Source organism: Cuculus canorus, chromosome 9 (assembly GCF_017976375.1).
Source record: "Cuculus canorus isolate bCucCan1 chromosome 9, bCucCan1.pri, whole genome shotgun sequence".
Taxonomy (NCBI): Eukaryota; Metazoa; Chordata; class Aves; order Cuculiformes; family Cuculidae; genus Cuculus; species Cuculus canorus.
Genome location: NC_071409.1, coordinates 4182726 through 4209086, shown reverse-complemented (window position 1 = coordinate 4209086; position 26361 = coordinate 4182726). Strand labels below are relative to the sequence as shown.

The 26361-nt window shown below is 37.9% G+C and overlaps 2 protein-coding genes across 3 annotated transcripts in view; one reads left to right on the top strand and one right to left on the bottom strand.

The window, feature by feature from the left end:
* CLSTN2 (calsyntenin 2) overlaps positions 1-26361 on the bottom strand; it is a 558864-nt gene that overhangs the window by 527460 nt on the left and 5043 nt on the right. The window lies entirely within an intron of this gene.
* On the top strand, positions 288-15166 carry RBP2 (retinol binding protein 2). Its single transcript, XM_009568944.2, has 5 exons — positions 288-330; positions 4734-4864; positions 10208-10386; positions 13424-13525; positions 15037-15166. Exons 2-5 carry the CDS (start codon positions 4792-4794, stop codon positions 15088-15090), a joined length of 408 nt encoding a protein of 135 aa, XP_009567239.1. The 5' UTR covers positions 288-330; positions 4734-4791; the 3' UTR covers positions 15091-15166.

The window sequence follows — 26361 nt, the reverse complement described above, 5'->3', positions numbered from 1 at the left end:
CAAAACCACATAACAGCAAGCTTTGTGCATGTCCTCACCCTGCCACAGCATTTGTAACCTGTCCCTACTGTTTCACCAACAAGATATAAGACAGGTTCCTTTGGAGATGTGAATGAAGGAATCCTCTCGTCTCTAAGGCGTCAACAAAAGGTTTGTTCCTACTCATTTCTGTTTTGTCATGATCAGCTAAGAACTGGTATTAAGCAGTAAATGTTTAGCCAACAACCATATGTACAACTGGTCAAATTTGCATTCCTTCTCCACCGGGTCCAGACTTGAACAAACAACGAGCTTAAGAGTCAGAAGTCTAATTAACTCCCAGACACTGAGGTAAGCTTGGCTGTCCTTAGCTGTATCTGACCCGGCAAGGAAGCTTATAAGCTAGGGTTATCCATGGTAGTGTAGTGCCATTTCATATTGGGGGAGGGCATCTATTAACAACTGGGCAATCAAATACTGTTTGTTGAGCCCATTTTGCAAATAATACCCTTTGATTCTGTCCTCTCCTGCTGTATACATCGCTCTTGCTGCTCCTGCCACTTCTTAGTGAATTCTCTGCCCAGTAGCCGATGACTATCTTCACTCAGCTGAATCCCCAAGGCCCACAAGCTGTCTTACATTCTGACAAGAAGCAGGTTGCATCCCTCCAACTTAAACTTTGAGTTGTCATAATGTGACTACTCATATTTTTTCTGAACAGAACCCCAAGCCTGGAGACATAGCACCTCTGACAGTTTTTTGCAGCAGCAGCCAACACTGAACACATTATAAGTGATCAATTTTCTTAAAAATAAAAATAAACCTAGTGAGTGCACATGTGCTAACAAGTTAAAAATAATAATAGGTGTCTGTGACCATGCTGCTTCTGTCTGAATCCTTCGGGGGAATTCAGTTGCTAAGAACAACTTACGCAGCTTGCCATATTTCTATGTGTTAAACAACAACTAAATAACTATAGGCAAAAGTCCCAGCTGTCAAGCATGAGGAGTGTAGGGGCTGATCGGGGGAGTGCAAGGCATTTTTCTCCTCTGTTATATATGCCTATTAGGTAACGTAAAAGGAAAATGAAAGTGAGGCAAGGACAGAGTGGGAAGCACGCTACCAACTCTTCAAAATACCATGGCCAAAAGTTTACAGGCAAAAAGCTGTTTGACCAGTTCTTTTTATAGTGCTCCTAACCAAGCTTTACAGCATGCTGTCTCCCAAGGAGAGTGCACTCCCAGCTCTTTCAGATAGCAAGGCAGCTGAACTTTGTTAGCTACACATATAGGATTTCTCTTTGGGGCCAGTCTCAGATACAGTGAGAGGAACGGGAGGCAAATGTCACAATCAGAATCCATGATTGCTGACTTATTCCACAGAAACAACGTTTAGGCCTCGCTTTTCAAGCTCATCAATCTAGGTTCTTTTTATGAGACATTTTGTTTCAAACTGCCACTAAACAATATTGCCACTAAACAATTTGTAGGACAGAGGCAAGAAGAGCCATCTTTGTTTCTTCATTCACCAATAAAGTCTAGAAAAGTTATTTAGGCTTTTAACAAAAGTCTTTTCATTTTTCATGACTTAGCTTTATTTCCAAGCTTTTATTACTCAGCCATAAAACTTATCCCTAGGTTGAAACCTGACACACGAGCTAGGAGCTCAAAACACTTGAAAAAGACACTTCCCTCTCCCCATTCCCAGGGTTCAGTGCCTCCTATGCATGGCATTCCTACTGATTTTACTGGTGGTCTTGCAAGGAAAGGATACCAAGACCAAAATAATCATGACAATTAGGAGAGGGCACCTTTTCTTCATTTCTCCAAACTTACACTCACACTCACAGCATAGGAAAGAAATGTTTTGCCATTTTGAGGGCTTGTTTCTATGTATGTAGTACAAAAATAATAAACACGGAGTCAATAGAACAATTTCCAAGATTTGAAGTGGATAATAAGTCAAATTTTAAAGCTGAACTGAGATGAGAGGCAGATCAGTACAACCAGCAAGACACAGACCCAAGAGAATGCTGACAATACAGTGGGTCAGTGATCTGCAGACTCACCATTATTCACATAGGGCTTTAACAAAAACAGTGTTAACAGCATCTGTATGGTCTCTTGGCTCCGTATAATTTAGGCAGGAATTTGAATGTTAAAACTTTTACTGCCTATCAAAGTATTGATTCATGAACTAAAACTTCTCTTTGTGGACCTTAACACAATGCTCTTTAAAAGCTCGTAAAGCACCATGGAACTGTGTCAAGTCAATATTTCACATTTTATTAATTCCTTACTTAGCCAGCTCCTTCATTGGCTGAATTGAGCGTCTGTAAACCTCCTAGATGTTTCTTTACCTGAAGAGGCTCAAAAGAGCTGTTTCAGGATGATGGATAAATGTGCGCTTAGAGAATTCCTAATATGGAATTTACACACACATACAAAAAGTTATTTAAACAAATAATAAGGGATGAGAATAAACGAAGTGCCACTGTCAAAACCTGTAAAACTATATATGTATGCTATTAATTAATTGTGGCCTTACATGTAAAGGATGTTCTCATCTCAGAATTAATTTTCTCTCAATGTGCCTAGCTCTGCATTTCCACAGCAACTGAACTGTCTCTCTCTTTGTTAGTTCTTAATGGACCTTAATTGTTGATCATCATATGATACAGTTCCAGTCATTCCTGCATCTTACCAAAATGACTGTTACATAGAAAGCAAACTACTTCAGAACTAGAATCAATGAGCATATAAAATCTCTCACCATGAGCTTCTAGCATATGCTCCGATTTTAGAAGGGGATTGTAGGCATTCAGTGTGCTTCCTGCTTCATAAATCCGCCACTAGGCATCTGGAGATAGAACGTAAAGCACCAAGTACCTGGTTATAAATTGGACATCATCCCTTTGGTACGCCAAAGGAGAGAATAACTTCCAGTTGGAAAACTAGCATGATGATGCACTTAAAGATTATTATGCCTGCACACAAAGGAACGGATGTTGCTTGCACAGCTGATTTTGACTGTTCGTGAGTGGCTGACTTGGGAACAAGAACCTTTTCTTTTTCTTGTTTTTATAGGATCCTTTAGTATATACATGAAATGTATAGATAATAATGTATTTATTAATGTTGATGCAATGTGGAGGCTGAGAACGAAGATACAGAAAGTCATACCTATTGCATAAGTATTGCATAATATCACCACAGAACTATGTTTTAGGCACAAAGATTTTCAAATTTCACTTTCAACATAACATCATCCATAGTCTTTCATCTAGAAATTCTTATAGTGGGAGCAAACACATAAGCAGATGTGTTCAGCCCAATAAATTGTGCTAGAAACGAGGCATATGTTTTAGAAAGTCACTCTCTGCCTATTTAAAGATTTCAAACAGTCATTACCAATTTCCCTGGGGAAACTGGTCTGTAGACAGACTACTCTATAGCAGATATGCTATATTCACATAGGAATTCACCTCATTTCAACTTCCAGTCACTGCACTACCTCAAGTCTTTGTATGACATCTAATTGAAAACCCTCTTAGTGCCTCTTTTAAGTACAGATCAAGATACTTCTTCTCCTTCTCTGAAATGAGCTCCTTAGGTATGACACAAAGGCATTTTAAGAACTCAGCTCCCAGAAACTCTCGACTCTTTTTAGTTTTTTTCTTTTTTAATCCCATAATAATTTTTTTACATTAAATTTTAACAAAGTGAAAGCATACAGCAGACATAGTAAGATCAGTGACTCTTCAATTTACTTATTTCTGAGTTGGAGTTCTAGATCTTACCACTTTTCTAGCGAAATTTTCAATAATATCCCCATTAAAAAAATATAAGAGAAAGAAAAGCAGAGCATTTGGGACTTTTTATCATTTTTAATAATTCTATCTGCAGAGCCATCTGTAAGTTATCTTGACCAAAGAATTTAAAATCTTAACCTATATTAATTTGCTTTTAGTGCTTACTTTAATTTCAGTAAAAAGTCCTACTGCACATCCAAATTCTCCACTCCAGCACATTCTGAATGTGCCTATTTGCACAACCAAAATACATGCTTTTCTCCACAACAGATAATGCTGCTGGATGAAAAAGACTTTTCTAACACAAATTGCTGTTTCAGAGTAATTAAAAGACCATTTTTAGGGTAGCATTGATACTAATCATACTACGAATGATTTTGATTTACTTTACATTTGCTAAACTTGCTGCTAAATTAAATTAAAAATACGGAAGTGTAGTTGGTGGAAGTGCATCTATTGGTATGGAGATGTTTTGAAAACCAAGGGAAAACAAGAATATTTTCAACAGAAACATTCCATTTTTTGCCCTGCCTTGCATTCGTTATGCATTGAAGACTTCCATCAATTTTAAATGAGAGTTCTGGGTGTGCCAGCTCTGTAAGATTGGTCTTCATAGTGAAATGCAACACACAAAAAGGAATTAAAAAAGAAAATTCACCTTGGAAACTTTAACTGGGTTGTACAATTTGCCACTGAGTTCAACATATTTCAAAGGTATCCCATAATAGCCAGCAGTTCTTTACAAAGGTCAGTGTAAAATCATATCCTGTATTACTACATATTTCAGAAAGTGTTCCTTCTCTGCCAGCTGTTCAGCTGAACTTTGGTAACGAATGCGACATTTTCTTGGGTTATCATTCTGACCCTTAAACTGTATTATCTAAAAAACCATAAACCTTATTAAAAAAAAAGATATGAAAAGGTTTATAAAACATTCTCTTAGCAGATCCTGTTTCCAGCCTCACCTTTCGATCTGAAGTTGGTTTTAAGCTCTTGCCACCATGCCTGCTGATTACAATGGGACGTGGGAAATGGAAACCAATGAAAACTTTGAAGGCTACATGGTTGCTCTAGGTAACTGAAAAAATATTAACTATATAAAGAGAAAATATTTCAATTGTAAGTACAATCCTAAAAATCAGTGAGACTTTCTGTCTCACTGTAATGTGTGTTGTGGCATAAGGGTTTTGCCGATCACATTAAAAATCAAATAATTGTAATATACTTAAAATCACAACAATCTAACCACATAATCAAGAGAAAACTTGTAGCTAAAGATATTATTCTTTATTTTGATAAATGAAAAAACAGATACAGTTTGGGGGGAGGGGAGGGAGGGAGAGGGTGGAGGTAGAGAAAGAAACCAGGCTTTCGGGTCCAGAAGCTCTTTTTTGTTCCTGGTATATCCTTACCGTAACAGTCAAGCTACAACCTAGGTGGCTGTTAAAGTGGAACAGGATATTCTATACTTCTAAAGCAATAATAGCGTTTAGTACTTCATTAGTGCTTTGAACTAGTAGAAATTATATGCACCAGTTGCATAGTAAAGGTGACAATAAAGGTCTTCAAAAACATTTAAAGATTACTGGGCAAATATTTCTGACAATTTTTGTGGGAGTCGTCCTTAGAGAGCAAGGAGACTTAGGTCACAGGAGTTCTTAAACATATGCTTACATGATTAACTACGCTTAATTTCACTTGGCTACAATCATCATTGATGACAATATATGTGTACGCACAAAAAGAGGTGGTCTGCTCTTTAGGCAGCTTTCATTCACTACTTCGTTAGCTTGTCTGGTCTTAGAGGACTGATAGCTACGGTCCGTGTACCCATTGTACAGCATTCTAAGCGCACTCTTTGTAGCTGCTAAAACAGCAAAACACTGTTAACTCAATGCGAGCAATTTCCTTGTCACTTCATGTCACATTCAAGTTTATGTTGTTTGTAGATTTATTTTTCCCCACTCTGACAGGCTGAATTTTTGTAATGACTGTGAGATAATTTTATGAGAGAAACATCTTCTTTTGCTGCACTCATTATTTGCAATATAAATTGCTCTGCAAGCATTTTTGTTCTCATAAAGAAATAAACTTTTTGCCCCAGGTCATTATGAGTATGCAAGTAGTGTGGATAAAATCCTTCCTCTGCTTAGGTCAGCAGTGATGTAGATCTTTAATTTGCTGAAAAGAGAAATAATAGAAGACATCGACATTTCTCAAGGATTTCTTCAGTACACTGGATTGGCTCTGAAAGAACCGTTATCACCTTTGCACCACTGCAGTAATACAGCTGCATTCCAAAATGTGGGAGTTACATTTACACAGGCATGAGAAGCGCAACCTTTACAACTCAGAATCTTCTCCCATCACAGGTGAAGGGCATAAAGGGCCATTGTTTCCTTACCACACATGATGTCTATAAAACTTACAGAAGAGAAGTAGCCATTAGAGTTGGCTAATTTAGCCTAGACTGGAAGAGTCTGCCTGGCTCTGAATCATAAATTGATCAGTGGCAAAAATCAAGCCTGTATTTTATTTTTATGCTTATACTTGATAGCTCTCAGGGGCCCAGCTGGGTCTATGCACTTCTCATTCCCAGACGTCTCATTGTTTTCTATCTAGTGGCCATCGATTTCTATCTTCTGTTCAGTATTTGCTCTTCTTTTTTCTCTGCCTTTCTCCAGTACCTGACACCACTGTAAGAGTGATGCTGATAAACAGGAGCTTTTCCAGGTCAAAGTACCTTGCAAATTTCATCCACAGTCGAGATCAGACTTGTGGCTCTTGCATTTTGTTAAAAAGGTGTTGAGTCACGTTAATGCAGATCTAAAGAATTTGTTTGCTCAGATCCCAACATTTCTGCTTGTAAAGATGTAGATTATAAAAACAATTCAGTGGTTCAAAAAGAATGAGCAGACTGCACAGCCATCTTCCACAAGGTAAGAAAATGTATGTCTTGCGAAGAGTCTAACAGATAGAGGAAATCAGGTAAATAAATCTAAAAACTTTCAAGTAATCCTCAACATCTACTAGTCACTGATTTAGGGATAACTACCACAAAATCCCTAAATGAGATTAAATATTTGACACTTTAACTGATTTTCTACCAGTATTACTCTAGTCAAAGAATCTTAACCCTGACTTATTTATCTGTTCAGACTGAAGGAGGATAAAAACACATAAACACATAAAAATAAACTCTCATCATTATTCAACAATTTAAAATAGTTATCATTTCCACAAAGCTTCGACTCTTTTAAGAGAAGAAGGCAAGTTTCACTATTTATAGTTTTCAGCCTTTGCAGTTATGGAGCAAAGCTCAATTTACAGACTTTAGGGAAGTCTGTAAATACCACACACATCCCCTACAAGGTACAAAAAATCATTTTTGAAAAATAAGAGCAGTGAAGTCAATGTTATGAATTTCAGGAGAAAGATACACACACACCAAAGTCATTTGAGTGCTGAGGTTTGACAGTTATGCATATAGAATAATTACTACTTTATATGCAACTGAAATGTGGTTTCAGCATTAAATATACCAACTGCTGGTAAGCCATGGGGCCTGCTGATCCGGATGATGTTTAAGTTAGCTCCCAGTTGTCACAAGCTGACTATTCCAGGCTATCTTCAGGAATAGTTACCCCAGGCTTCTCTCACTGCCTGCCTCAGCCCCTGATCATACCTACAATTGTTGTCCCCAGACCAATTCTCTCTGCTCTGGCTCTGCTTCAGTCCTTTCTCAGCAATTTGCTCCGTGATTTGACCTCCTTCTGTGGGGTGTTACTCTAAACACCAGTTGTGACGATCACCCTGCTCTAGTTCTGCCTCGCTTGGTAGTGATATATTTCATCGTACATCAATAACTCGTCTTTGATAATTAACTTGATATAGATCTCTTTACTTTTTAGGTTTATTCCTTCCTTATTTTTAATATGCAAATTAAACACTTGTGGTGTGCACATTTCCCTTCCAAAAGGATTTGCATTTATGGTGATCTCTTTTCATTTGGCTGCATTGACCATCTCATTACTGCTCCTTTCTTCCCTGCCCCGATACCATCGGATGAAATTCTTGCATTGTTTATTTCAGTTGAGCTGTAATATTTCACTTGTGTTTGTCTTCAAATCCAGTAAAAATGTCAGGGAAAAGGACAGCAGCTGCTAATAACATGCATTTCTTTGGATTTTATTTTATCCACTGTAGAATTTAAATTGTGATTTTCAGTCAAATTCAATAAGAATTTACTGTCTGTCATTATACAGATATTAAACTAAGCTTTAATTATTATCATCCCTATATAGTAATCCTTTTCTAGTAAGTAATCTATTCTCCAGTTGTATAATTATTTTTTGTACCATAAACGCTAGCAAGAACTGGTCTACAGCAGGTGCTCATTGCATCTCTGGCATCCTTAGAACCACTCCAGTTAGTGGATAAATCATGACTTTGTTACTATTAAATCAAGTGGATTTTTTCCTTCCTTTCTGATCTTGTATATCCCAGTGGAAACTGGGAGAATAATGGATGGATTCTGCCTACAATGGGGTCTGGACTACAGGCATCCAATACTGGGAAGTCTGCTTAAAAAAGACACTAACAGTTCATAAGAATAAAATAACTTGACCCACTCAGGAGCCCGAAACAAAGCAAGAGGAAGAATGTTTTAGAATAAGGAATGCAATACAAAGTATTTTGGGGAAAAATACTTGGATTCATTGCCTAACCTGAGCGGATTGAGCTGGAGAGGCACTCACTGAGCTTTCAGATAAAATTTTCAAAGTAAGTTCCCAATAAGAATGCCAGCAACTGGTAGGGACGAAGGAGCTATTTGTACCAGTTGTCTGGACCCGGCCCCTCGTAAGTACATCATGATGTTTCGTGTAGAAATGCATCGACGTACACTATGTTATACTAAGGAAAAAGCAAAAAACAAAACCCACCAAAACCAATGGAAAGATGCATATGGCTACAGATGATTATCAGAATGGAAAGAAATGATACAGAAAGGGTGAAAATATGCTCTTCTGCTCTGTTTCTCACAATTTTACATGTGATTGATATTTTAAGTATTAAAGTGGTCAGGTTCAAAGCATACTGAGGTTGTGGGTTTTTTTAAAAATCACCCATCCTTATAATTAATACATATGCATTTCTACACTTTAATTAAAGAATAGTTTTGCCCTTTAAGCCAGAAACTTTGATTTTATCATAAACATGCTACAAAGTATTTTAATCTACTATAATAGAACAATATATCATTTTTATTGCTTGAATTGTTCAAAATGCAGTTATGAAAACCCTGCTTTAATAAAGCCTCCCCTGATTTTTCTCCAGGAGCTACAAGTCTAATATATTAGTCAGAAATAGCATTTCTTTAGAAGTCTAGACATTTTTTTTCTTCAGAGAGAACTAAATTTTATGCTACCTGGCTATAAATCAGACCCAGAGATACCTTTAATCCACTGCAGCAGATAAAATATACCCAAGAAGCCTTGAATATAAATACTGAACAAGAACATTATTCCCCATGTTAGAAAGCCACAATTTTTTTCAAGCCAATCCCCTTACTCAACTCGATTAGTACTACACAAGTAGTACAATGAATCTACCAAAAGAAAAGGGCCCCTTCGGTCTGTGGCATTGCAGAACTAACAACGATGAACTTGCGTGCAAAACCTCTGAAGGATGGCTAAAGTACCAAAACCATTTTTCAGTCTCTTGCAGAAGCACGTGAGATTATTTCATTTGCCCACAGCACCACAATAAGATTCACCACCAGCTGGTCAGAAATATTTATTGCAGATGATAATGCAGCTGGCATTAGGGGGATTGTCTGGAGCAAACTGTCAGGATGGGAATATTTATTCTCTTTTTGGTAACTTTCAATGCATTCAATTGCAAGCAGTTGTTTACATTATAAAGTTATTCTTCAACATGAACAAAATCAGGATGTTAAGCAGATCGGTAAAGCATAAAATGTTGACAGAATATGTAACAGCAACTGTCAAATGCTCGTCTGATACTTTTTTGACTTTTGACTTTGAATTTGTCTTTCTTTAACATCTAAACTACAGTTTGTATTTGTTTCTTTTTTATTCACTGGTATAATTGTCATTATTTTTAAATTCATTAACTCACCTCTGCTCATAACGCTCCCACAGATATCCTGTTCACAAATAAATTTGCAATCAGTGGAAGACCCTCAAAATGAAAGTCTACTTGCAAACACAAGATTATTTTTCTTTGAAATGACGTTTTTCTCTGCAAAATGTTGCAGGTAGAAGTGTTATTCGTAGAACTATGTTCCACATAAAATGTTATATTTATGGTACATAAAGATAAGTGCTGTGGTTTTACATTTTGATAACAAATATTGGAATTTTCATTGTGATACTCTTTTCTGGGTTTTGGCAGGTATCGATTTTGCAACTCGTAAGATTGCAAAACACCTGAAACAAACAAAGGAGATTATTCAAGATGGAGATAATTTTAAAACAAAAACACTCAGTACTTTCAGAAACTATGAACTGAATTACACTGTGGGAGTGGAGTTTGAAGAACATACCAAAGGACTGGATAACCGAGTGGTAAAGGTAAAGACTTGATACCAGATAGCTGTTTACATCACAGTGAATATCAGGAGTGAGTAGTTACTACAAAATTCAGCTGAATGCATGAAAAATCCCACTACTATTTTATAGACATCAGATTTTTTTACAATCCAGAATTAATTTGCATCTTGAGACAGTTTTCTTTCCTGCTACAAGCACTTATTATAAATGCAAATCAGAATGGTTACTCAGATACGTGAGGACAATCACTAATTATATGTTTTTCTAGTAGAGGATTTTTCCAGCTTTTCAATGATAGACATTCATTTTAGCAAAACTGTATTTTTAACTATGTATTTTCCTTCAAGAAACAGTAAATTCGCCTCATTGACTTTAGGTCTTTCTTAGCACCAATACAAATTTTGAGTTCTGAATGGCTAGGTTCACACTGTATTTTAATCAGAGCCTGCTCAAACTCAGTTGGACAGTTTAACGGTTTGACACTGTTAAAAATAAACCTGCACTCTGCTATCAACCTTAAGGGAGCTTTGGAAAGGGACAAGAAAAACTGCGAGCCAATGCTACGACTGATACAGGTGGCAGGCCTGCTGGCAGTGGCAGACAGGCAAGGAGACCCAGCAGTGCACACTTTGATATCCGTAGGACTGTGGGAGTAACCTCAGCTCAGAATTCCCCTAGGGAACTCTGGGCATATGTTCAGACACCTTTCAGTGAGATATGTGGACAAGCAACATTTGGATCAAGGACCATACTGTGTGTTAGCCCCTGCCCTACCTCCTACGACAGGCAGAGTCAACTAATAAGTCTGTTCCTACGAGGCATTCGAGTAAGACTGTGTCAGGGAAGCTAGTGAGGAAGAGAATACATATGCGCACTAATGAAATTCACTTATAGAATTCAGCTTCATTGGATACAGTTTCTGTATCCAATACTGCTTCTATTTTACTCTCTTCTCACCCACAAAATGCTTAAGTAAGATTTTCAAAGGTAGAAAGGCCAGTAGGACTTAACTTTCTACCGTCTGCCCACTTCAGTCTTGCTATTCTTGCCTCACCTGCCTGTCTTTGCCATCATTCCCTCAGTCTGCCCGTACCTGCCAATTACCACAGTTCCGTTCTTCCAGCTAGCTCTCAGCTCTTGCTCTGCTCCAAACATATGCTGTCTTTTCCATCAGTATCTTCTCAATAAACAAGGTTTCAGAACTTGTTGCCAAACTCTGAGAAGATGATATCAAAGCTCTCTGTCAACAAGACCTGTTTTGTTTTGGCAATTGCCACAGGAAATCTGCAGCGTAAAGGACATGTTTACATTTCAACTCACATCATCCTTCACTGGAGTGACATAAATGTAACAAAAGACATTGTTTGTTCACTATGGATTACTTTTCATTCTCAAACTAACTTTGTGCAGTGCAGTTCCTAGGACTTCTTCCAAACTACTTCTTATTCACAGCACTGCAAGCCACCAAATAACATGACCCATTTTTTTGGGGTATCCCTGTCTAAATTTTATTCCTATCACATTCTCCAGTGAGCGCTGGGTGGGTCAGAGTTTATACTCTAAAACATTGTTCCCACACCTTTTTAGATCAGTTGGAGGCACTACTAAGGATCTAAGGACTCATTAGTTGCATCACTCCTTAGATCCACAGACTATTGCTCTTCCAGTACTCTTCACCACTGTCAAAGCCACTGCCTTTCTCTACAAAATCATTTCACTTGCAAATTCTCCTCTTTGTTATCAAATATTTGGAAGGAAGGAAACACAGATTGTACAATTATAGCCCTACATGGTTTAACAAGTTTTGCCTAATATTCTTTTCTACATAAATTATATTAGTTTCTAACAAGGGAAGGAAAAAGGAAGCATATCATGCCTATTCTCTGGCCTGCTCTAAAACAATTTTCTGGTCATTCCATTAACAAAAAAATGCCTCAAAGACATTGAAGTTAGATGAAGGTAATAAAACTGCTAGGCAACTTTTAAATGTAAAGAGGCCTTGGATAAGTTAAAGAGCATGTAGCTTAAATATTTTGTAAATAAGAAAGGAGCTAACTAAAATGGAATGAGTTTTGTCTTGTTGTTAATAGAAGGCTCCCTCATAAGAGAAATAAATCACCCAGCGCTGAACTAGCAAATTAATTAGTCTCCCAGTACTCTTAGAGCTTTTTAATAACTGAACGTCCATCAACTGTACCTGATCTCTGATGAGGATATGCCTATCACACTTGGTTAAATGTCTCCCTAAAGTGCAACGGTTCAAATATAGAACACTTCAAACACAGTTGCTTTGAATTTACTCTATCACATCCAAGTGGATGATCTAGCCTGTAAAGAGAACTTTCCTTCCAGGTATCCTTCTCCTGAGCAAGAATCAGCATATCCAATACCCTGTTCATTAGTGACAGACTCTGAATCACACCAGATCATGAAATGGTTGGGGGTGGAAGGGCCTTCTTGAGATCACTCAATCCAACCCCTCTGCTCAAGCAGCCAGAGCACATTGTCCAGCCTATGATCACATCTCCTTAAAGGTCTCTTCTACAAGTGCATGAAAGCTGCTATAAAATTAATAACAGTATTGTATTAGATGATATTAACGTACACGACCTCTTGTTACTCTATGCAGTGCTAGAAAAGGGGTTAGCATGGCACTGGTTAGTATAAGACCCCAGGACTTCACTCACGAAAACTTATAATGGTTTTATTAATGGATTTAAACAGCAAGAAAAGAAAAAACACGACTTGCATACATTGCACAAGTATCTGTTAATTCACTCAGCAATTCACTAGTTAGTACGCACACTTTATATTCATGTATGTGAAGCAACACATGGAAATGACAACAAAGCACTGTAAAGGCTTCCCTTCAAAACTGTTGTCATCTTGGATGCATTTGGGTTTTGGCTGAATGGTTGATTTAGAGTTCTTTAGGAGGAAGATGCAGAATGGTAGGAAGCAACTGTAATTGTGTTTCCCCATTGTTTGACTGAGTTTATTTTCATGTATTCATAAATTTCTCATAAACATATCTCAGTTAATTGTCTGATTCACACAGACACTAGTGACTTGGGATGGTGACAAACTGGTATGCGTTCAGAAAGGTGAAAAGAACAACAGGGGCTGGAAGCACTGGATTGAAGGAGACCTACTGCATCTGGTAAGGGCTGCTGTACAGATACATAGCACATAACTGAGAAAGCAACAACATACGGTTCTTCCAGTTCAAAGGTTTTGTTACTTGTTCTAGTTAGACTCTTCTGTCTGTGGACAGCTCTGAGCTCTGAAACTCTAAGAAAATCCTTCTCCTACAATTCAGGAATGCTCAATTTCTTTCCACCTTCTCCCAATTAAGTCATAACCCTGCAGCGTTTTTTTTGCTCCAATCTGCTGCCCTCCAGCTATTAACCCTTCTTGCTACATCGCATCTCTAACATCATCCCATTCTCACATAATCAGTGGTAGGAAAAAAACAGTAAAGGAATAATTGCAAGAAAAATATTAATTTTTGTTCTGGAAGAAGCACAATGAAATTTTAGCATCTTGTGCTGCAACACAGAACAGAAACCTCTGGATACTCAAGAGCATCCTGCATACAATTGGCACTGCAATTATTTTGTGCCAAAAGATAAATGTGGTGAGTCCAAGAGAGACCAGAAGAGCCTGTGCAGGAACCAAGCAGGCAGTGGAGTCCAATAATAGATACATAACAATAATGATTCCAGGTTTTCTGGGGAGACCAGTAGAGAAACAGGCATGATAATGTTGGATGGTGCAATAGGAGGGTACATGAGGATTAGTTTCTGTCTCACAATGTGGATCTAGATATCTACTCCTTCACAAGTTTACCCTAGAGACAGCTGGTATGGGCAACCACGCTGCCTCAAGTCTGCATGCCTGGAAGGTAAAAGCAACGAATTAACAAAGGCTATCTGCCACCTAACCAAAGGCCAACTGTCCAGCACACTTCTCAATTCTATTTTAACACATATTCAAAATCTAACCTAAGGAAAGTTGTGCATGCCGGCACCAGGATTCAGGCTAAGATTGGTGGAAACAGAGAGACCAAGTAGATTCTTTCAACATTCTTCAGAAACTCTACTGCAGATTTGGCCAATTGCTGGCCAAAAAGCCAGGCTCAGCTCACCTCAAAGTCTTATTTGGCACAGGAAGGCTGGCTAACCAGAAGACTTATCAAACTGACTGCGTTACAATGGGCAGGTGTGCCAACGTTTAAGAGGTCAGCTGCAACACTGGGCAAAAATGGTGTGTTCTGGCCCCTGAAAAAGGGCTGGGCACATGTATGAAACACTCCATTTTTTTTTTTTTTTAATTTCCTTGTTTCATTCCTTCTCACGAATTATGAGGTAACGTGAATTATAACCTATTACAGTATATTGTTTTAATAACAGAGCATGAAAAAGCCTTGCAATGAAGACCAATTTTTATGCATTTTTCATATTCATTCGTCTTAGAGCTCAATTCATGTGTCAAAATCTAATTCCTGCAATGTGGTGCATGCGTGCTGATGATACACTGTTCTTTCTGTTCTCTTTTTCATAAGCATATCTTGTTATGCAATGGCTCAGTTGTGGTAATTTCTGGGATCTGCTGTGTATATGAAACTGAACTTGTACCATTATATACTTACTAACTGTTTTTATACTGCAGGAACTGACATGTGAAGACCAGGTGTGCCATCAGATATTTAGGAAGAAAAACTAAAATTGACCGGAAAGCCACCCAGACCTTCATCACACTATTATGCTGGGGTTTTTTTAGTCTAAAAAGAAGAAGGGAGACAGATTTGCAATAGTTCTTTCATACAGCTATGTGAATATTTTGTGTTTATGGAAACAAACTCATTTTATAAAAATAACATCAAACAGTTACAAGCATCATTAATTCCTTTGCCTTTCAGTCTGGAGTTAAATAAAAGTAATTCATTGTCATTCAAATAATGCTTTCCTACATATTTGTAATAATTTCCAGAGGAATGTCCGATAGCAACAAGGCTGAAAATTAACAGTCACAATTATCTCCACCACAGTATATCTCTCTGCAGTGCTTTAATATCATAATATATTTGGATGACTTAGTTTTATAAAATTGGATACTCATTGGACTGTTTCGATTTAATTTAGTCTTGGATCACTAAGTCCACAGTTTCAGGCAACAGAACGGTTCACTGAACACGATACGTGGCCTTTCACATCTAGGTTATTCATTTGAATTTGACCCAGGTCCACAGTTGCTAGTAGTTATTGACTGATAAATGTCTTGTGGTCAAAGTGAAGCGCTGAAACTCCTTAATTTGGTCTTAACACGGATCCCTGACAGTGCTACAAACCTCCAGTAGGTTTGCAATGCTCCTGACAATGCTTCTACCTGCCAGGAGGAACCGGCATCCTACTAATAATCCCAGTGGAGAAGTCCGCTGTTTAAAGCAAATTCTACACTCGAGGGCTGCTAAGGCATACTTACGACTATAAGAGAAAAACTTAGAGTATAAGAGAAAAACACAGAGTATACAGAGACTGTGTGTACCCTGTTCATAGAGAGGACCCAGCATGCTGCCATCTTCACCTCATACCTACCCTTCAGAGATTTAAAAAAAGAAAAGTAATTTCCACGCAACTCTCTCTCGTTCTATTTAGGCTTTTTCAAAAGAATTCATGTTCTTTGCTAAAGGCAAGTTTAAGTTAGCCATAGGTGGCAAGCACTACTACAGCAGACGGAAACTGATATTATTCAACAAAATGTGTGCACGTTCCACAGAACTGAAGAACAACTTTATGACAAAAGCTCATCTGCTTTTTCCCAACTATTTGAATTATTCTAATAAAATATACTGTCTTTCCTACAACCTTGCTTTGCAGATAGCTAAACTTTCCCATAAATTTTATCACAAATTCCCTCTTGTCCATAGGCCCCCATCTTCTGTTTAGTATGGGAGGAATGGAAATTCACTAAACAGATCCAGTGGTAAGGAATTAAAGAAAAAATGCAGAGAGAAACTTTGTAGAAATAGAGGAACATATGCTTTCTCCCATCCCCACCTGCTGCTTAGCCTACTCACTGCCAATGGCTCCAGAGAGGAAAGAGATTAGACAGTCTCCCAGCTGAGGTTGCATCTGCAAAATCTCAAATCTGATTAATATGTCACTAATACTAACACAATCCTGGGCATTTAAGTGTGTGTGTAGGGATATTTTTATGAATTGGACTTTGCTTCTCCTGATAAAAGTCGACAGGGTATCAAACTTCCTGTATGCTTCAACTGAGCAATGGTTTAATGATAGTTTGCATTGAAGAAACTATACTTACAGCTGATAAACTCCTTGTTTTTTCTTATTCAGCCCTGACCTAGGGTTTCCAGCGGGAACATATTTAATTCCTGTTTCTAAGTTCCTGCTAGCTACTAGGCTAAGAAGTACTATAGTTCATTAAGCTTTCAAAATGTTATCAGAACAAAGTGATCGCTAGGAAACAAAATGTGCATGTTTTAATCAGTGACATTTCTCATGGTTGGTTCTTGCCAGGGTTTCATAACTTCATACCAAATCATAAAACAAAAGAATATGTCACAGAGAACTATCATTAATTCACAAATGAGGAGTTTGAAGGTGGAAAGCAAGCACTCTTCAATTGATTTCTTATTATGCTTAATAGTTTTATCTAATGGATATGATTGGGAACAAAATTAAGCAGGCATCTGTGCACTTGAGTAGACTTTGATCAGGCAAAAACTGGATCTGACCCTATCTTTTTGCCAATTATGGAAATTTAATTCCAGACATTTCAACAGGGAGTGAGAAAATGTTTTATGCTCAAAACCAACATTGTCTTCCTGCACATACTGACATGCAAGAACTTGCAGCATCCTTTACAACTGCATGCACAGAACTGGAGGCAGAGAAGATATTCATTTTAAGTGCTTTCAAAGGTATACTTTTTTGTATCATATATGTGATGTTAGGTAAGTCTCCAAGCTCTACAAAGTCCCTTATCTCCTTGCCAGAAGATTAAATGCGTGCATTGGAGGAATGGACCTCGCTGGTAAATCAGAGGACGTTCATTCACATTTTTCCAGCCCTCTGGCATGCAGTGCTGTCTCAGCTGGTTTGAAGGATTACCATTTGCATTGATTCTTTTCCTTGCAGAGAATATTACTCAAATACAGCTAACAGGAAGGGAATTTACCAGCAGCCTTCTGATCCAGAAAACAGAAAAGCCTGTACTATAACAAAAGCACTTCCTAATGAGTACAGTAGCAGGCAAAGAGTCAGCACCATTAGCTGTCACTCGACTTTTCAAATGACAATGACAAAGGTGTGTGTAAGACATGTTTACGGCTGGATTTCTAAAAATCCTCTGCATTGAGCCAATTTTTCTCCCTAAAACTCAACTAGCATTTTCTTCTTAACTGTTAAAAGAAGAAAGCAACACTGTGAGCAAACACTGTAGAATGATGTTGTGGATGCTCCTACCACTGATGTCCTGTGGCTGGTTCCTAAGATGGTATCTCTCTGCTGGGCTCCGAAGGGTCACCCAGGTACTATGCGCACAGAGCAGCTTTCACATTTTCCATGAATATCCTACGCGCTCTGCTGATTTGCTGTTTGTGAGAGATGTCTACTCCACTGCCATCTGGCAAAATGTCTGAGGTTTCTAAATCAGCCTTTACTTCAAGATCTAATGAAGATAAAATTTCACCAGAAAATTTTGCTTAATTACATTTATTTGTATTTTTTTCAAGCAAGTGTTCATATTTTGCCTCAGTGGGGAGTGAATACTATAAAGGATTTCTTCTGAAGGTTTTTTTCCCACTAGAACACATTCTTTCCTGGTTTAATTTGTGATTGATTTAAAGGGCAGAGGTTGCAGATATTTTAATTTCAGCTTGCTGATTACACTTGTTATGCAGATGGTGAAGATTAGAAGAAATCATTTTGTGAAAATGAGATTTAAAATAAAATTAACCAGACGAGCTTTTCAATAGCTGCAAAAATTTTGTCAGTTATTCTCTAAATATCACATTTGCTTTAATTATATCTCACATTGCAGTGCTTCAGTCGTCATTAAATAGAAAGGGGAATGCAACAGATGACAGCACATATTCCATAGTTCTTACAGGTGGAGGAATCCATGGAAAGTTTAGGAGCTTTGCCTTATGTGATGGCAAACAGAGACTCTGTTGGGCATAAGAATACAAACACGAAAGGCCACTGCTGAAGGAATGAGGGTACGCTGTCAGCCATACCCCAAAACAGGACAAGAAAGACAGGACAAAAAGCAACAGACTTAAATAGCAGCACAGAAACTTCAGGTAGACATCAGACATCAGGCAACACCTCTGCATTCAAAAGGTAATGAAGGACTGGAAGAGGCTGGCAGATGAGCTTGTGGAGTCTCTATGGTCCAACCATAGCACCTACTTTCTTCCACCAGCAAATCAATCTTAGTCTTTTATTGCACCTATAGTAAGAGCTGACAAAAAAAAAAAAAAGACTGTCAGGAAGATCTCAAGGGTATTGTATTCTTACTATTTTTATTTTTAAAATGGCCAAATAGCACTTGCAGTTAGAGAAAGACTACAGCACAAACTCATGTTTACCACGACCCAGAAACAAGACTTAAAAACCACTGGAAATTCTTTTTATCTTGTGTCATGTTGCTATACTTTGGATTCTGGGTGGGTTTAGTTTAGGTAACACAAGCATGGAAAGGCTTTCTGAAAATCTGTCCCCTTCACAAATGCTTTTCCTGTAAACTTAGTTATGACTTCTGAACTAAGGCATGGCATGAAAGTTAAATAGGATACCTCCCTGTGAAAGCTGCAAAGGGCATCCCTTCGAGCTGCTTTTAATGTGCAGCGTCCTTTGCTGCCTTTAATCACTGCACCCAATTTCAAGCATTTTCCTACAGTTTCTTAATTTTTTTTTCTGTCACCTCGCTTTCCTTCACTTTTGGATTTATAAATATGCACCTTTACACACACATATAAGAAAATGAGGCATAGGTGTCCACAATATTTGTTTGTCCACACCCCCATAGCTTTTGAACCAGTTCCCCAAAGAAGACTGGCCAACCAAATGTGACAAAGGATAAAGAGTCTGTAAGATGTAACAGTCATACAATTTTATATGAAAAATAATAGCCACATAAAATGCTTTCAATAAAAGATAGGGTATGGCATGAATTCATGTTTAACAAGTCCCACAAAAATCACTTTGCATATAAACATGATAAATGCCTGTAACCATGGAAAACCTTCAGCTGGAGTTCATATCTTGATGCTAGTGAATCCAACCATGAGACGAAGTCCATAGGAAACCAAGCTCCAGTAGTTCTGTTTCTTACAGTAGTATTTGCTTTATTGATGACCTTGTAATATTCTTGCTACTTGCTCAGTTCTCTGCTTTGTCTTTTTCTGGCTATCTCTCTCTAGTATCTGATCAATTCTGTTTTGAAATTTGCTCATCGCTTCAGAGAACTGAAGAATAAGTATGTTTGGGTTTTTTTTCCTGGAGATGCCCTAAAGCCAAAGATTGTTTATATTTTCTGGTGGCCAGACTAAAGCAATGCTCTTCCAACACGTCATAAAATGCAGTAGCTCTAAAACACACCTGAGTATTTTAATATGTCTTGTCAACACATCAATTCTTCAACTGAAAAATACTGTACTCCACAGGCATATGTTCTAGCTCGATCAAATAAAGGCTATTGAGCCTTTGTCACAAAAGCAGGTAAAGTCTTAGTAAAGGTCAGTAGCATGACTAGTGAGCCAACAGTATATTCTCAAAATATATAATTTTATCTTTTCTTTACAGATTTTAATTAAATGTCAACTTCTAAAATAATTATTAGGAATTCTAACTGTAGATTAGAGCAGGTTTTGCAAGCAGTTCCACTTAAGTGAGAGCACTTCCCTAGAGTCATTTATTCCCTTCAGCCAGATGAGATCCTGAGTCAGGTCATACACATCCACTGATAATACAGATTGCAGATTCTGAAGCTACAAAATTTAATGCATTCAAAATATCAGTGTCGGGAATGTGGGTATTACTATTCACTGTTATTGATATCTGCTTCAAAGGTTCAACAATGAAAGAATGCAATAAACTTCCCGGATGTTTAGGAACAAGATTCTTAAGTTAAACGTTTTTCTTTCCACTTACTTGTTCAAAACAGGCAACTAAAAATAGAAGCATGGGACATATGGCAATTTTTCTGTTATCTCAAAAAATACTTGAGAATTTACATTTATTTATAAAGATATATATCATATTTTAGTTTTTTAAATAAATCACCAACAACTGAATCTAAATTAGACTGTCATTTTCTAAACATTTTTGAGAAGCCAATACCAGTAAAATAGTCAGGAATAACACCTGGAAGATGAGCTTTACTGGTCAGAGGATTAAGGCAGAGTTGAATGGCTCCCTGTGTGAAATAACAGCTTTGGTTCTCTAAAAACACAGATTGCGGTTTGCTGCTAATGGGTGCCTTGAGTAGCATTACTGCAAATTGCTTTCCTTGATGGCATAAACTGAATACACAGACAACACGAACGCTTAGTTAAAATGTTAGCACATCAAAAGTCACTAAAGGAAAATAACTGCTTTCCAGAGAAGAGCTTTGTACGATCATAATTGAACTATTTCTGTTTTAGTGAACTTGTGCCATTTAAAACGGGAAGCAGAAGCAGATTTTCAAAAGCTATGCTGATGGCATAGTCATTCTGCAGCAGAGCAAAATGAATGTTGACTGTGACAAAATGACAATGGCAGGAACAAATTAACTGCTGGCCATGAGGCTGCAGGATCCAGCGTGTCCCCAGTGGAAGCTTAGAGAGCTCCAGCCCTTGCCCTGATTTGGACTTCAGATACAACATCTGCTCACAGCAACAGCATTATCAGACTGGTTTGGTTACAGCTCTCCCTGCCTGACACACCTTGCTTAAACTGTACTGTACCGGCACTGTCAGGTTCTGCAGGGGCAATGCAGTACTAGAGGAGGGTACTGCTCATCAGGAGATGATCTCATACCAACTGGCCAAACTCCCTCCATGGAACAAGTTAACTCAAAAGAACTGCAGAAAATATCTTAGTACAGAAGTTAAACCCCTGTAACGTTCCACTGACACAGCATAAAGTGTAAGGCAATGAAGATTCTGGCCCTCAAGCTCAGACTTGCATTTACATGTTTTCACAACCTGGTTTTTTGGAGAGGATAAATCTCTATATTCTGTTGATACGGTCTATTTTTCTCTTCTGTTTCAAAGAAGAAAGTAAATCCTTCCCGAAGTCATAAATAAAGGAAAAAATGGAAGTGTTTGGCTTACTGTAGACCTCAATATAAACAAACTTTAAGCAAGGGAGTGCATGAAAAGACTGTAATAAATTCTCAGCAATGTGTTTTCATTTATAAAGTATATGACGGAACTCGGTAGCTGTCCTAGTGAAAGTAATTGAAATAAAATGAGACATAGAACATATTAGGAAACTTCCAATCAAAAGTAGAACATATTTTAGCACCTTGGAATAGGGTTAAAAGAGGACCAAGTAACCCACTCTCACTGCAAATTTGTTTCTAATGGAAGTAGACACAGATTAAAATTATTTCATAGAATAAATAAGTATTGGACATAACAACAGTGCAACACCTTATCTAAAAATCTGGGCCTGAAAAATATTTAAAACGTATGTGGCCCTTTATCAACAAGAGTAACAAATGACTTTTCACTATACACACTCCGGATGTACTTCTGCAGTCACGTATGTATAGATTCACACAGAACAGTCAGTTATCACCTTAAGCAGTTTACCGTCCACTTTCTCAAAGACTAGATCGATGTTAGAGCATTTAGGCTGCATATTTTAGTTGTTTTCTGGACTCCTCTTGGACTAAAGAACAAAATATGGAAACATTTCAATCAATTGGTCTCAGATTGTTAAAAGATTAAAACTTATCCTTCTTTCCTGACCACTCCATTAGGTTTTGGTAATGAAAACCATTACTACTTCTATCCTTTCCTGTCAGCTGCATCAGCAGTAATTAATCTCCACTGACTGAAGAGCATAAAGGTAGCCTGGTGCTTTTATCACCATTTTTTCCCCAGCATTATAATGATTAGGTGTCAAAAAAAGACGCCAGAGAACATCTTTAGGTAGGAGAGGATTCAATTTGAGAACTTCTGTATCTAGTTCAATGCCAGGTCTTATTATCAGGCAGTATTAATTACAGAGGGGAAAAGAAATAAATCTTTGTTGATGTAGCTCTCCTTAATGTGTGAGACTGTAACCATGTCACTGTGTGGTGGTGAAACAAGCTGAAAAGTACAGCATGTCTCTCCTATCTAATGCATGATATAGGTAGGCTTTCTTAGATACTTAATACTAATAGGCTCCATGGCCCTTTATGGAGTTACTTGAAGCCACAGAAGAATTTGCAGCATCTTCTCTGAAGTCAAATGTTTTAAGGAAACGATTTTTTAGAAGATAATTTATATAATGATATTTTAACATAAATGAATAATACAATAAGCACATTTTTTTTTCTGTGCTATCATCTTCAGCATAGAAAAAATTTCTCAGAAGTCTGGTCCACACTGCAAAAGCTCATGGCTAAAAATTAACTTTTGTCACTAAAAGTATAGATAAATATCTGATGTAAAATGAAAACTCTGGGGTTTGTCTCGTCCAAATCAAGTCTGCTTTCCCAAACAACAGAATTCTCTCAGCAAACATACAGCCACTAAAAATATCTCTGACAAAATAACAGTCTGCCAGTGTTATTTTATATTATCTGCCAGCTTCTGTTTGCAGCCAGAGCGAGTCTTCTGAGTCCCATCCCAAAGAAGCCCCTCAAACAACTCCATCACTAATTTCCATTCCATTTACCATAACAATATTCATCAGTTGTTATTAAATAGTTCACAGGGAAAAAGAAAATAGAAAGCATTTTCATTAAGGTCTACTTTTAAATAATATTTTAAAAGTTTCAAAAAGTGGACAGCATTTCTTACAGTTACAAACCTGTCTGATGAGGCTGGATTTTGTCACCAAAAAAGCCAAGTATGCAGAGGAACATAGAGGTGTCCTGTCATACCAGATCTGTTACAGAAAGCTTTCTTCTGTAAAGGATGGCCTGGTGTAGCCCTTCGACACACAAAAAGTATCATGAAGGAAATAATTCCTTTTGGTCACCCTGCTGCCAAGAACTGCTCACATGCAACTGCCCACCTCCTCAAGTACTGCTTGACTAAAAATGAGGAGATTCCTAGTCTTTCACTGACAGGGAAGCTGTGCGCTTTTCCTTAGATAAATGGCAAGAAACTTTCCATTAAAAACACACAGTTTACAGTGGAGCAGCTGACCCATGTTAATTTGTTATACTATGGTAACCTCCATGGGAATCACAGACTACAGACCTGTAGTTTATTAGTGTAGACTCACAAATGAGGAAAAAGAGCTACAATGCTTGCCTTCGTTTGTAGCTAAACAGAAGATTTCAATCTCTCTCTAGCCAGGTCCACACAGGAATTATTTATGATGTAAATATATCAGTACCGGGCTCAGTGATAATTTTTACAAATGCATGAGTACACCTCATAGAGCGGGTGCAGTTATGCCAGTATTAAAGTGCTTTACAGAAGTACAGTTTATTCCCCCTTCTCCTGCCCTCCTGGTAAGGAAAAATGGGCCCAAAGAGCAACACATTTATACAAGCATTTACCCACACACACTAAACGTCTGTTAGTAGGTGGTATAATGGACATTATCCTGACCCCCCTCTACTTCTAAATTAAAATTATGGAGCAGAAGGGCATGGGAAAAAAAAAAGAAGAAGAAGGAAAACATATAGATATAAAAACTATTTTTAAAATAGGTTTTGTTCACGACAAATAAATTATCAGTATCATAGAAGAAGAAAACTGATGACTAAAAAACCACTAAAACCCCAACAAATGAGGCTGGAGTTAAATGCACCAGTGAAAATTGAAATAATATTATTTACTTCAGTAGAAGGCCTAAAAATATGTGGAATCCATGCTTTTCCGGCCGGATTTTCGAAAGAAAGTTTCAGGATTTCAGGTCCAGAGTTCAGTCTGGGCGTGGGGTGAGGGATGAATAGAATCAAGGCGTCATCTAGCGGCTAATCCTTTAAATACATCGCGGGGGGCGCTTCCTGGGGTTTTATCATTTTCCGGTCCTGTTGACAGATTCAGAATAAGAAATGCTGGCACTATTGTAATTTTATATCTCCGTAGTAAATTGAATAACATTCTTATAATTTATTTTTAATGAGCTTGGGGTGCTGGTGGACAGTGGAGGAACATGAGCCAGCAGTGGCCCGGGTGGCCAAGAAGGCCAACAGCATCCTGGCTTGGATCAGCCATGGGGTGGCCAGCAGGAGCAGGGCAGGGATCGTCCCCTCACTACAAGAAGGACATTGAGGGGCTGGAGCACATCCAGAGAATGGAACAGAGCTGCGGAAGGGGATGAAGCCCAGGGGTTCTGGGAGTGGTGAGGGACCTGGGGTTGTTCAGTCTGGAGGAGAGGAGGCTGAGGAGAGTCCTCATCACTCTCTGCAGCTCCCTGAAAGGATGTTGTGGTGAGGTGGGCGTTGTTCTTTTCTCCCAAGTAACAGGACATGGCCTCAAGTAACAGAATGGCCTCAAGTTATGCCACAGGACGTTTAGATTGGATCTTAGGAAACATTTCTTTCCCTAAAGGGTTGTCAGACACTGGAACGTACATTGCCCAGGAAAGTGGTGGAGTCCCCATCGCTGCGGGTGTTTACAAGATGTGGAGACGTGGTGCTTAGGGACGTGCTTTAGTGGTGGAGTTGTCAGTGTGAGGTTTACAGTTGTACTTGATGATCTTAAAGGTCTTTTCCAACCTGAATGATTCTGTGATTCTATGATTCTTTTAAGACAATGTGTGTAGTCTAAACCACATCACCACTTTACAAGTGCTTTTACTTTGAGGGGATAAAATTCCAACTTCGTGCTAGCTGCATATTATTAAAATTCATTTTTCATTTGGATAGCCATAAAAAATAGTACACATCCATTTTAATAAGGGACTTCAATGTGCCTCTTCATAAAAGATATAAATCCATGTGTAGGTGACAGTTATTATTACTAAATGGAGGGAGGGAGGTAAATACGCAATTAGTGAATGGTAGCATTTTCAAAAATAGCAGCATAAGAGGAGTTGAAGCAGAAACCTCTAGGATTAAAAGCCTAAACTTTTTTTAACTTGAACTAAGACTCTATATTGATCCTCACTCATCAACATCTTCTATTTCAATCTTTAAGAGTGAATTTGATCAGATCTGAACGGTGCAAGTCCTATGTCAGGTTCCATTTATGTAATGTATTGACAGAGAGCTGAAATAGAGACATTAAAAGCTAGAAACATTAATTGCCACAGTCTGAGTTTAAAACTTCATTCATTGCACAGGGATGGTTGTGATAACTTGAAGTCTTCAGACTAGGTGAAGAGGGTACATAGCACATGCTGGTACTATGGCATCACGTAGGCGTCTGTACCTCTGGAATATTTAACAATTCCCATTCTCGTAGAAATAGGAAAACAAAAGAAACAGCTTGTATACGACTTGTATATATATAAATACATTGTTATTTTTGCTTCTGGCAATACATCATTTGTGTGATTATTATAAAAGAGCAAGGATAAAATCTAATACAGCTTTCATGACCACCAGCTCTCCTACATAAATAACTTGTTACTGTGTCATTTTGCGGAAAAAGATTCAAAGAAACACACTCATTCAAGTGCCACAGAAGGGCCATAAAGTTCTGTGATTGCTGATTGTTTGAACTACAATGCAAACTGAGAAAATATATAAATATGCAGCTCAAATAACAACGGCAGAGCGGTCTTAACCTTTCCTAAAATAACCCTGCATGTTACAACTACTGAAAAAAAAAACATGTTACAAGCCCCAGATCTGTTGGGAGCA